Source organism: Pseudorasbora parva, chromosome 3 (assembly GCF_024679245.1).
Source record: "Pseudorasbora parva isolate DD20220531a chromosome 3, ASM2467924v1, whole genome shotgun sequence".
Classification (NCBI taxonomy): domain Eukaryota; kingdom Metazoa; phylum Chordata; class Actinopteri; order Cypriniformes; family Gobionidae; genus Pseudorasbora; species Pseudorasbora parva.
Genome location: NC_090174.1, coordinates 62654755 through 62667176, shown reverse-complemented (window position 1 = coordinate 62667176; position 12422 = coordinate 62654755). Strand labels below are relative to the sequence as shown.

General features: G+C 42.0%; 1 protein-coding gene across 3 annotated transcripts in view; it reads right to left on the bottom strand.

Moving 5' to 3' along the window:
* Window positions 1–140: 140 nt before the first annotated feature.
* ciz1a (cdkn1a interacting zinc finger protein 1a) overlaps window positions 141–12422 on the bottom strand; it is a 45912-nt gene continuing 33630 nt past the window's right edge. For all 3 annotated transcript variants that reach the window (XM_067439757.1, XM_067439759.1, XM_067439758.1), the window contains exons 13-16: window positions 11482–11595; window positions 7670–7748; window positions 5379–5500; window positions 141–4055 (exon numbers count right to left, since the gene is read on the bottom strand). In XM_067439757.1, the coding sequence (XP_067295858.1) occupies window positions 3684–4055; window positions 5379–5500; window positions 7670–7748; window positions 11482–11595 (687 nt within the window). In that variant the 3' untranslated portion in view covers window positions 141–3683. The remainder of the gene's footprint in view (window positions 4056–5378; window positions 5501–7669; window positions 7749–11481; window positions 11596–12422) is intronic.

Here is a 12422-nt window from a genome sequence, read left to right as displayed (position 1 = left end):
CAACTCTGAAAGTTATAAAAAAGTAATAAATGCGAGTTATAAAATCTTAATTGCAAAGTCAAAATTGTGAGATAAAAAGGTCATAATTAGTTTTTCATCTCTGTATTCTGAAAACATCATAAATAAGCCAGGCACTCGTGTAATCATCAAATATTTTAATCAAAATTAAAATGAGCCAAAAGCAGAAAACAAACATTGAAAAACATGAACTTCCAGCTGCTATAAAACACGTGTGTGTGTGTGTGTGTTCAGTTCGCCAGAATACCAAACACATCGCTAGTGTGTAGCTTGCCTTAAATCGTCCCGCTGGCCTCAAAACACAAGACAAACACTTTTATTATTACTACTATTCATGATTCCAAGATGGACAAACTCGGCACATTTGTGCTTTTCCCGCGATCAGGAACACCCTGATCTGAATCCAGAACGCAAACGCTGATGGACACATCGGTACTTTGATCACATGCATTTAATGGATGCGCCCCAAAAACCAACGGAAACAAATACAATTATATTTAGCATGCAACATGATAGCCTGTGGGTCAAACTAAACACTGCATTACAGGAAAGCAAATATAAAATGTTTGGGGTAAAAATGTAATAATGTGACAATGCAAGTAAAAAGGGCTTGATTTTGATCGTGCACACTGCAGATTTCCCTTTGCTTTTGCGGGAAATGCATCCCGGAGATGAACAGATGCACACAGTGTTTACCCGTCAGATTAAAGCTCGCAATGAAAGACGGAGTGTGTGTGACGGGTCCAGTGTACGACAGGTGATGCCATAAAACAATCTTCATCATATAGAGAAAAGAACAGAGAGACACACACACTCCTGACCCGGTCATATGCACTCATAGATATACAGAAGACAGAAAGGAATGAAGGTGTGTGAAGACATTTTGCATTGTGACCTTAATGCTAATCATGCACATTTTTAATTGTGATGCAATTCTCAGTGTTTTTGCAATATTACATCATTATTTTCACATCGAAGCAATGAGAAGGTCTTTTCATAAGGGGGACATGTGGATCTCTGAAGGAGCATTCACACACACTCGTATACAGTCATCCACGCGCATACACTCATACACACTCACTCATAACTTCTCACACACTCATACACACACATACTCTCACACACACTCATACCCTCTCGCACACTCACTTATACACACACTCTCTCACACACTCATACCCTCTCGCACAAACACTTGTACACACACACTCATTCACTCACTTGCGTACTCATGTACACACGCACACACTCAAACTCACACACACCCTCTCGCACTCACTTGGGAACTCACACACACTTATACACACTCATATACACACACATGCACACACTCAGTTTTTTTGTAATATTATACCATTATTTTTCTTTTTTCACATTGAAGTAATGAGCGTGTCTCTCTCATAGGGGGGAATATGTGCCAAGTTGACACGAAACTAACGTCACAACAGAAAAAAATAAAATGTAAAATATGTGTGTGTGATTGACCAGAACACAAACTATCATCCTCATCACGATGAACCGAGCTAACAGGTGAAGTCGACGTGAACATAACCTTTGGGACACAATCTTGGGAACGTGGGATCCACATCTGAGAATATATCAAACGTTTCATGAGGATTTCTGCACCGTAATGTAAGATGAGTTATGAGCGCGCTCGGAAATAAACCCTAAAAACAAGTCAACATTACACCAGAGACGTTCAGCCAATCACAGCGCAGCACACAGGAAGTCCCGTCGACTCTTTAAACGCTGCTCCATCCAAGCGTTTGCATTTAAGGCAGAGCTCCATTTGTGTTTATGATACTTCAGTGTGTGTGTGTGTGTGTGTCAGCTCTAAAACTAGTGTTACTCAGAATAAAACAACATCAGCGAGGGTGAATCTCAGGAGGAACATGTTCAGCTCATGATCCACACCAAACCCAGACACACACTCACTGTCACTGTCTCTGTGTGTGTGTGTGTGTGTGTGTGTGTCAGCTCTAAAACTAGTGTGTTACTTACAATAAAACAACATCAGCGAGGGTGAATCTCAGGAGGAACATGTTCAGCTCATGATCCACACCAAACCCAGACACACACTCACTGTCTCTCTCTCTGTGTGTGTGTGTGTGTGTGTCAGCTCTAAAACTAGTGTGTTACTTACAATAAAACAACATCAGCGAGGGTGAATCTCAGGAGGAACATGTTCAGCTGATGATCCACACCAAACCCAGACACACACTCACTGTCTCTCTGTGTGTGTGTGTGTGTGTGTGTGTGTGTGTGTGTGTGTGTGTGTGTGTGTGTGTGTGTGTGTGTGTAGAACGTGGGCGACTACGATGTGTTGCATTGACACTGCTTTCCCCTCAGATGTCACATTCACTGCAATGAATGCAAACTCATTCTGTCCAGATGCCGTTACTACTTGTTTAATATTAAAATCAGCATACATTAAATTCAATTACAAACACTTGCAATAATAATGTTTGCATGATGGAATTACATTTCACATTAAAGTAAATGAGTATTGGTGACGGGAGGGGGTTATGAAACTATCTCACACACTTGCATACACACACTCACTTATTCGCATATACACATGTATTGGTGACGGTGGGGTGTGAGTTATGAAAATAGATGATTAAATCACAAAATCACGTACATGGTGACAAACACTTGCATACACACACTTACGAATGATCTTACACACACATGCATACACACTTACACACAAAGAAACACTCAAATACACACACACACTGACAAACACTCGCATACACAAACACTCGCACACACAAACATACATGCATACAAACACACTTACACAAATAAACACTCGCATACACACACACACTCACAGACAAACACATACACGCGCTCACGAATGATCTCACACACCGACAAACACTCGTATACACACACACTCACAAACAAGTCACACGCACTCACGCATGCATACACACTCACACAAATAAACACTTGCATACACACACAGGTTGAGATATGACCTGGACATGTGTTGGTAGATTCACCCTTCAGCCAAAACACTAACACACACACACGTTGAGATATGACCTGGACATGTTCAGTGTTGGTAGATTCACCCTTCAGCTGAAGCACTAACACACACACACAAACACACACAGGTTGAGATATGACCTGGACATGTTCAGTGTTGGTAGATTCACCCTTCAGCCGAAGCGCGCACACGCACACACACACGCACGCACGCACGCACGCACACACACACATACACACACACACACAAACTTACAGACACACACTTACAGACACACACTTACAGACACACACTTACAGACACACACTTACAGACACACACGTGTTGAGATATGACCTGGACATGTTCAGTGTTGGTAGATTCACCCTTCAGCCGAAGCGCGCGCACACGCACACACACACACACAAACTTACAGACACACACTTACAGACACACACGTGTTGAGATATGACCTGGACATGTTCAGTGTTGGTAGATTCACCCTTCAGCCGAAGCATGGGTCGCTCAATGATGGAGTTTGCGGTTTTGGGACATCTACAGTACAGACGGGGTGTGGCACAAACCCTTCCGAGCGGCGGGACACACACACACACAGTCTACGGCGGGGTGGTTTCACTACGGTCCTCTGAGCCTGATCGAGTCCTCAGGACAGATAGCAGCCATTGCCTCAGCGGCGCTTTCCTCCTCTTCCTCGTCTCTTAGCCGGAGTCCTGCCTCGGCCTCGCACACTCTTCCCCTCAGGCTCGTCCTGTGGGATCTCGTCCTGTGGGATCTCGTCCTGTGGGATCTCGTCCTGTGGGATCTCGTCCTGTGGGATCTCGTCCTGTGGGATCTCGTCCTCCGGCCCTCGGCTGGAGCTCAGTCTGCTGGTTTCGAGGCCGGGTTTGGGGATGGATGAGGTTTCGAGGCCGGGTTTGGGGATGGATGAGGTTTCAACGCTGGGTTTGGGGATGGATGAGGTTTCGTCTGGACTGATGTGGTCTGCCGGCTCTCCTGAGGTTGATCCGGAGTCTTCATGTTTCCTCACAGCTTTATAACGCTGGGCAATGACAAACAAAACAACATGATCAACAAGTGCTGCACGTGGAACATGACGACCAACAATTGTAGCCTTTCTACAGCAACTTGTATTTAGACATTAGACAAGTAAATTATTTCATTACATTTTCTTAATTTTAAATGAATTGTGTTTGAGTGACTGTGTGTGTGTGTGTGTGTGTGTGTGTGTGTGTTTATATACAGTGAGGAAAATAAGTATTGCTATTTTGCAAGTTCTCCCACTTAGAAATCATGGACGGGTCTGAAATTGTCATCGTAGGTGCATGTCCACTGTGTCATGTTGGAAGACCCAGCCTCGAACCATCTTCAATGCTCTAACTGAGGGAAGGAGGTTGTTCCCCAAAATCTCGCAATACATGGCCCCGGTCACCCTCTCCTTAATACAGTGCAGTCGCCCTGTCCCATGTGCAGAAAAACACCCCCACAGCATGATGCTGCCACCCCGATGCTTTACAGTAGGGATGGTGTTCTTGGGATGGTACTCATCATTCTTCTTCCTCCAAACACGTTTAGTGGATTTATGTCATCTGACCACATGACTTTCTCCAATGACTCCTCTGGATCATCCAAATGGTCATTGGCAAACTTAAGACGGGCCTGGACATGTACAGGTCATGTGCCTTCCGTGCCAAGCATGATTTCAAACCATGACATCTTAGTGTATTACCAACAGTAACCTTGGAAACAGTGGTCCCAGCTCTTTTCAGGTCATTGACCAGCTCCTCCTGTGTAGTTCTGGGCTGATTTCTCACCTTTCTTAGGATCATTGAGAACTCACGAGGTGAGATCTTGCATGGAGCCCCAGTCCGAGGGAGATTGACAGTCATGTTTAGCTTCTTCCATTTTCTAATGATTGCTCCAACAGTGGACCTTTTTTCACCAAGCTGCTTGGCAATTTCCCCGTAGCCCTTTCCAGCCTTGTGGAGGTGTACAATTTTGTCTCTAGTGTCTTTGGATAGCTCTTTGGTCTTGGCCATGTTAGTAGTTGGACTCTTACTGATTGTTTGGGGTGGACAGGTGTCTTTATACAGCTGAAGTCTGAACATGTAGCTAGCTACACCATAAACTACTAACAAAACTATCAGATTATATAATTTATGTAATCAAGAATGAAAATCTGACCCCATCATTAAACTGACAAGAAATATTAATAATTCAAACAAGCAGCACATTAATGTAACTGAATTGAAAACAAATAGATAAGCTGCAGTATTTCATAATTATTAATTTTGCTTAAATATGTGATTATGTGCTACATCACTTGCTTTTAAATCATATTTGGCAAGTTAAAGCTTAAACGTACCTTCAGATTCTCGAAGTGTGTGACCGTCTTGCAGTGTGTGTGTCGAGCCGAAGACTCAAAGTGATAAAACTGATCGCAGAGCCGACAGAGAAACCCAGCGACCGGCACCACAAAACTAGACCCTGAGAGACAAAACATTATATATAATGCCACATATTAATATGAAAGATGTGGTCAACTAGAGTTCTGAATAAAAACATTGAAAGGAGACGGCAATTTGTTTAATTCTTTCAATCGTTGCCATTACATACTGCAGTCTTTAGAGTATATGACAGGTGAAGTGAATAACACTGATTATCTCTTCATTGAATCTTTGACTCAACCGACTTGTTCAAACAGCTGATTCGTACAGGAATCAGGCAGTTCTTTATGAATGAGTCATTGAATCTTTGACTCAACCGACTTGTTCAAACAGCTGATTCGTACAGGAATCAGGCAGTTCTTTATGAATGAGTCATTGAATCTTTGACTCAACCGACTTGTTCAAACAGCTGATTCGTACAGGAATCAGGCAGTTCTTTATGAATGAGTCATTGAATCTTTGACTCAACCGATTCATTCAAAACGCTGAATCATTCAGTAATGAAACGCTTTCAAGTTTTGTATCCATCTTTGTTTAGAACAAAAACAGCCAATATTGCAAGTGACTTAAAGGGGCGGTGAAATGCTGTTTCCTGCATACTGAGCTTTCCACTGTTAAAGACTTGGATTCCCATCCTAAACATAGACAAAGTTTCAAAAACTAATGTTGGACGTTTGATGGAGTATTTCTGTGTCAAAAATACTCCTTCCGGTTTCTCACAAGTTTCGGAGAGTTTTTTTCGAGTATGGGTCGGCTTGACGTTAATAGAGCGGAAGGTCCTTGTATGGGCCGTACGGGCTCTTCTCCCGGTAGGGTGCGCACGCGAGACTAGAGCGAGAGAGGAAATGCACGCCCATAAACACTTCGCGCTGCAGATCCAGTCGTCCGTGAACACTTCTGTCGTTATAGTCCGCGCCGCGCTCCACTTTATTCCTATGGGTGACGTCGAGCGACTTCAGCGCTTCAGTACAGCATTCTGGGAAGGCAGCGCTGCATTTGAACCGATCTGAACGCAGAAATGACGGGAAGCTTCACAACATCGCTTCAGTCGCGTCGCAAAGTGGATCTCCACGGTCACTGCTGTCAGGACTTCACCAAATCATACCAAAGAAGTGTGTTTTTGACGGAGCGGTCCCAGCGATAAAGGTTCGGTCCTGCTTTGGAAGCAGCCGGTGAGTTAAACTGCTTCAGATGTCTGTGCTGTCGGCTATCGTCGCGTGAGTAAACATCAGTAAACGACACGATCGCGTGCTTCGTCATTCAAATGCGCTAACAGACTCCATTGCTGTTCTCTATATAACGTTACACTAGTCTGACGTGCAAAACCGTTTTGCTTGCTACTGCTAAGGTTTAGTCGCATACAATAGTCCATAAACCGAATCATGACCTCATAAACTGAGAGTAAACACACACAAATGTTGACAGGCCACTAAATACAGTACATACCACAGAGACGGACGTCCTGCTGCTGCTGCTTCTCCTGTTCAATTTATTTCAGCCTCTGGATCTGATTCTGGATCATTATCTGTATTAGCTGAGATCGATAGCATGGGTTTCTCCACGGTTGAGGACGTCGCCGCTTTGTGTGCGCTCATCATTCTTTAGCTCCGCCCACACGATACGCCTCCAGGCGCTCGTTTTTTTCCGGAAAGACTCGGTACAGCCCATATTTCTTTTATAAATATAATAAAACTAAAGACTTTTCGGAGATATGAAGGATGCAATACTACTCTATAGGTACTCAAGATTGACATGAGATTGACTGAAACTGAGTGTTTCACCCCCCCTTTAATATTAACTACTTGTTTATTAAACTTTTGCATCACATTTTCAGTCATGATGGTATTCAGCAATCTTGGTCGTGTGACGTTGCTTTTTCATTTTTACCAGAGTATGTTTCTGAGTTTCTCTGTGTGTGCTGGGCGGGCCTATGGTGTGATTATGTACATCTATTGGTCGATGTCTTGCTCTGGAGGCGGGCATATACAAATGCGTTTGCCTGTGTGATGTCACAGATCCTGCAATATCAAAACGAGCCGTTTTTGGAGCTTGATCAAAGAAATGCTTTGTTTTTTAATGACTTGGACGTTTTAAGTAATGAAACTTTCAGGATGTTTTTAAGGTACAAAGACCTCTTTTGTGTCAAATTTGATTTTTCATGTCATGACCCCTTTAACATTTTGCATCTCGGTGGCTAATTATTACCCACCATACACTGTGTCTGCATCAAACTCCTCGTCTTCGGTCAAATCTTCCAGTGTGACCTCCATCTGCGCAGACAGACCCTCCTGGAAGAGACAGCACATTTATTCATACAGAGCTGTCTACGATACAGATGCTTTACAGAGATAAACAATCCTTTTGCTTGGAACATGTTGCAGAAAGACTGGAAATTGACTGTTTATGTCTTTAAATGCTTTTAAAACCAAGCTTAAAACAGTAGAGACTGCCTCAATTGTTTGTGATTGTTTCTCATAAGCTGTTATTTTAATGTTGTATGTGCGTTGTAACTGTTTTTAATTGTATAACTTTGCTGCCTCTTGGCCAAGACTCCCTTGAAAAAGAGGTTCTTAATCTCAATGGGACACTCCTGGTTAAATAAAGGTTAAATAAAAAATAAAAAACAATAACAGTGATACTGTTATAAAGCAGCTCTACAGAAGACAATAATGTCCTTATTCAGTTCAGTGTTGATTCAACTAAATCAAAATAAGAAAAGTTTAAAGTTTTTTATATTTAATTTTATGTCAGTTAACATTTATTCATTCAAGTTAAGATGTTTTTTATGGTTTTATTTTTTGTTAGCTATAATAACACCGATACTAGTAAAATCTATATATTTAATAATATTTTGGGCTTCCCAGCGAGAAGACATCACGTTAAATTTAAAGAACATTAAATTAAATTATGTACAGTTTGTGTAACTAAATAATAACGGTGGAAATCGGACACACGCTGTGACTTTTATTTAATAAACGAGACCAAAATACAGCAGGACTCTTATTTTGAAATGTCTGTGCTTTATTATTGCAGGAGCTCATTCAGATTCAGGCGAGGAGATAAAATATACATTCAAACAACCGTACACAACATATTACAGTATACAGGGAGTGCAGAATTATTAGGCAAATGAGTATTTTGACCACATCATCCTCGTTATGCATGTTGTCTTACTCCAGGCTGTATAGGCTGGAAAGCCTACTACCAATTAAGCATATTAGGTGATGTGCATCTCTGTAATGAGAAGGGGTGTGGTCTAATGACATCAACACCCTATATCAGGTGTGCATAATTATTAGGCAACTTCCTTTCCTTTGGCAAAATGGGTCAAAAGAAGGACTTGACAGGCTCAGAAAAGTCAAAAATAGTGAGATATATTGCAGAGGGATGCAGCAGTCTTAAAATAGCCAAGCTTCTGAAGCGTGATCAAACAATCAAGCGTTTCATTCAAAATAGTCGACAGGGTCGCAAGAAGCGTGTGGAAAAACCAAGGCGCAAAATAACTGCCCGTGAACGGAGAAAAGTCAAGCGTGCAGCTGCCAAGATGCCACTTGCCACCAGTTTGGCCATATTTCAGAGCTGCAACATCACTGGAGTGCCCAAAAGCACAAGGTGTGCAATACTCAGAGACATGGCCAAGGTAAGAAAGGCAGAAAGTCGACCACCACTGAACAAGACACACAAGCTGAAACGTCAAGACTGGGCCAAGAAATATCTCAAGACTGATTTTTCTAAGGTTTTATGGACTGATGAAATGAGAGTGAGTCTTGATGGGCCAGATGGATGGGCCCGTGGCTGGATTGGTAAAGGGCAGAGAGCTCCAGTCCGACTCAGACGCCAGCAAGGTGGAGGTGGAGTACTGGTTTGGGCTGGTATCATCAAAGATGAGCTTGTGGGGCCTTTTCGGGTTGAGGATGGAGTCAAGCTCAACTCCCAGTCCTACTGCCAGTTTCTGGAAGACACCTTCTTCAAGCAGTGGTACAGGAAGAAGTCTGCATCCTTCAAGAAAAACATGATTTTCATGCAGGACAATGCTCCATCACACGCGTCCAAGTACTCCACAGCGTGGCTGGCAAGAAAGGGTATAAAAGAAGAAAATCTAATGATATGGCCTCCTTGTTCACCTGATCTGAACCCCATTGAGAACCTGTGGTCCATCATCAAATGTGCGATTTACAAGGAGGGAAAACAGTACACCTCTCTGAACAGTGTCTGGGAGGCTGTGGTTGCTGCTGCACGCAATGTTGATGGTGAACAGATCAAAACACTGACAGAATCCATGGATGGCCGGCTTTTGAGTGTCCTTGCAGAGAAAGGTGGCTATATTGGTCACTGATTTGTTTTTGTTTGCTTTTTGAATGTCAGAAATGTATATTTGTGAATGTTGAGATGTTATATTGGTTTCACTGGTAAAAATAAATCATTGAAATGGGTTTACATTTGTTTTTTGTTAAGTTGCCTAATAATTATGCACAGTAATACTCACCTCCACACACAGATATCCCCCTAAAATAGCTCAAACTAAAAACTAAAAATTCCAAAAATATTATAAGATATAAGATATTAATGAGTTTTTGTGTTCATTGAGAACATGGTTGTTGTTCAATAATAAAATTAATCCTCAAAAATACAACTTGCCTAATAATTCTGCTCTCCCTGTACACACCGTAGTTAACACTGTCATAATTGATCAGCATTAGTTCATAAGCGATCGCTGGCCATAAATGTGGGCTACTGATTGGTCGAGCCTGTTGAACGTTTGAAATCCTGAACGCGGCGTTGTTACAGCCTTTTGAAGAATAATAATCACATTAGGCAGTATCGCTATTTACGTTTTTCCATTCCCAAAATATATGATGCCTTAAAATTATCATTAAGACGCTTGTTATGCAATTTAAGGCATTTTAAAAAAACTGATCCGCACACATGCTCGAAAATACATTGTACAGGTCACACGTCTATTTTTAGTCGCAAATGCAAGTAAAATGGTCGCACTGTCGATCCCTGCTTGAATGTTGATTATTTCCTCATATTCTCCATTGTTGCGGCTTCTCTCTTCCCAGTCTGTCAATAACTCTGTTTAGTTCCTGTCTCTATGAAGCCCCTCCTCCAGAAAAGCACACTGTGCTCTGATTGGTCGGCTGGAGCAGTGTGTTGTGACTGGTGTTTGGGAAATGTCCCGCCCCTTCCCTTAACCGCCAGTTTCAACACACGACTAACTAACTCAACCAGGCCCCGCCCCTTTATTCCCCAATATTGTGACGTGTTGGTTCCCGGAAGAAAACTCAAGACTACAAGAAACTTTTTTCATACTCAAACAACAACAACAACAATAACAACAATACACACTGAAGAAAGATGAGCATGTGTAAAAAGCATAATAGGACCTTTTTAAAGGGGTGGTTACATGTGATTTGACTTGTGTAACTTTAGTTAGTGTGTAATGTCGCTGCTTGAGCATAAACAGTCTCTGTAAAGTTACAGCGCTGAAAGTTCACTGCAAACGGAGATATTGTCTTTTAAATTTACGGCAGTTTATTGCCTACAAAAATGGCCGGTTTGGACTACAACGAGCTTCTTCCTGGGTTGGTGACATCATAAACCCTCGCTAGTCTCCGCAGATGTGACTTCTGTCGTAATGGGAAGGGGCGTGGCCTTAACCTGTGCTTCAGCCAATAAAAATACAGGAAACTACATTTGGCCATCTGACCAATCTAAGACCATTGCGTTTTTCGGAGGGATGGGCTTCATAGAAGCAGGAAGCAAACGAGCCGTTCAAAGCACAGACAGCGGTGTGGAATAAAGGGAGAATAGAAGAAAAATATGGTGTAAAAAAAAAAAGAAGAAGTATTAAGACATGTTATACTTCGCCCCATAAACACAACCAAGCCTAGAAAAAAAACACGGAACCGGCCCTTTAAGTAATATCATAAACTTGCAACGACTCGACTAACGGCTTAAATGCACCAGTCGACTGGGTCTGGGAAGCTCTAGAAGCGGAAAGCATGGAGAGGGTTTTACCTTCCCGTTTTCCTCTTCCTCCCGCTCATCATCGCTGCAGTCGCCGTCCTCTTCTCCCAATATCATGGCAGCGTTCAGCGGATCCACGCCGTCTTTACCAGACTCCTTCCACAGCTACAGCGACACAACAAAACAACATCGTTCTTACTTTTATGATGGATAGATGCACTTTTATGAAAGATAGATGCACTTTTATGACGGATAGATGCACTTTTATGATGGATAGATGCACTTTTATGACAGATAGATGCACTTTTATGATGGATAGATGCACTTTTATGACGGATAGATGCACTTTTTTGACGGATAGATGCACTTTTATGACGGATAGATGCACTTTTTTGACGGATAGATGCACTTTTATGACGGATAGACGCACTTTTTTGATGGACAGATGCACTATTATGATGGATAGATGCACTTTTATGATGGATAGATGCACTTTTATGATGGATAGATGCACTTTTTTGACGGATAGATGCACTTTTATGATGGACAGATGCACTTTTATGATGGATAGATGCACTTTTTTGACGGATAGATGCACTTTTATGATGGACAGATGCACTTTTATGACGGATAGATGCACTTTTATGACAGATAGACGCACTTTTTTGATGGATAGATGCACTTTTATGACGGATAGACGCACTTTTATGATGGATAGATGCACTTTTATGACGGATAGATGCACTTTTTTGATGGATAGATGCACTTTTATGATGGATAGATGCACTTTAATGATGGATAGATGCACTTTTATGATGGATAGATGCACTTTTATGACGGATAGATGCACTTTTATAATGGACAGATGCACTTTTATGATGGATAGACGCACTTTTTTGATGATAGATGCACTTTTATGACGGATAGATGCACTTTTTTGACGGATAGATGCACTTTTATGACGGATAGATGCACTTTTTTGACGGATAGAT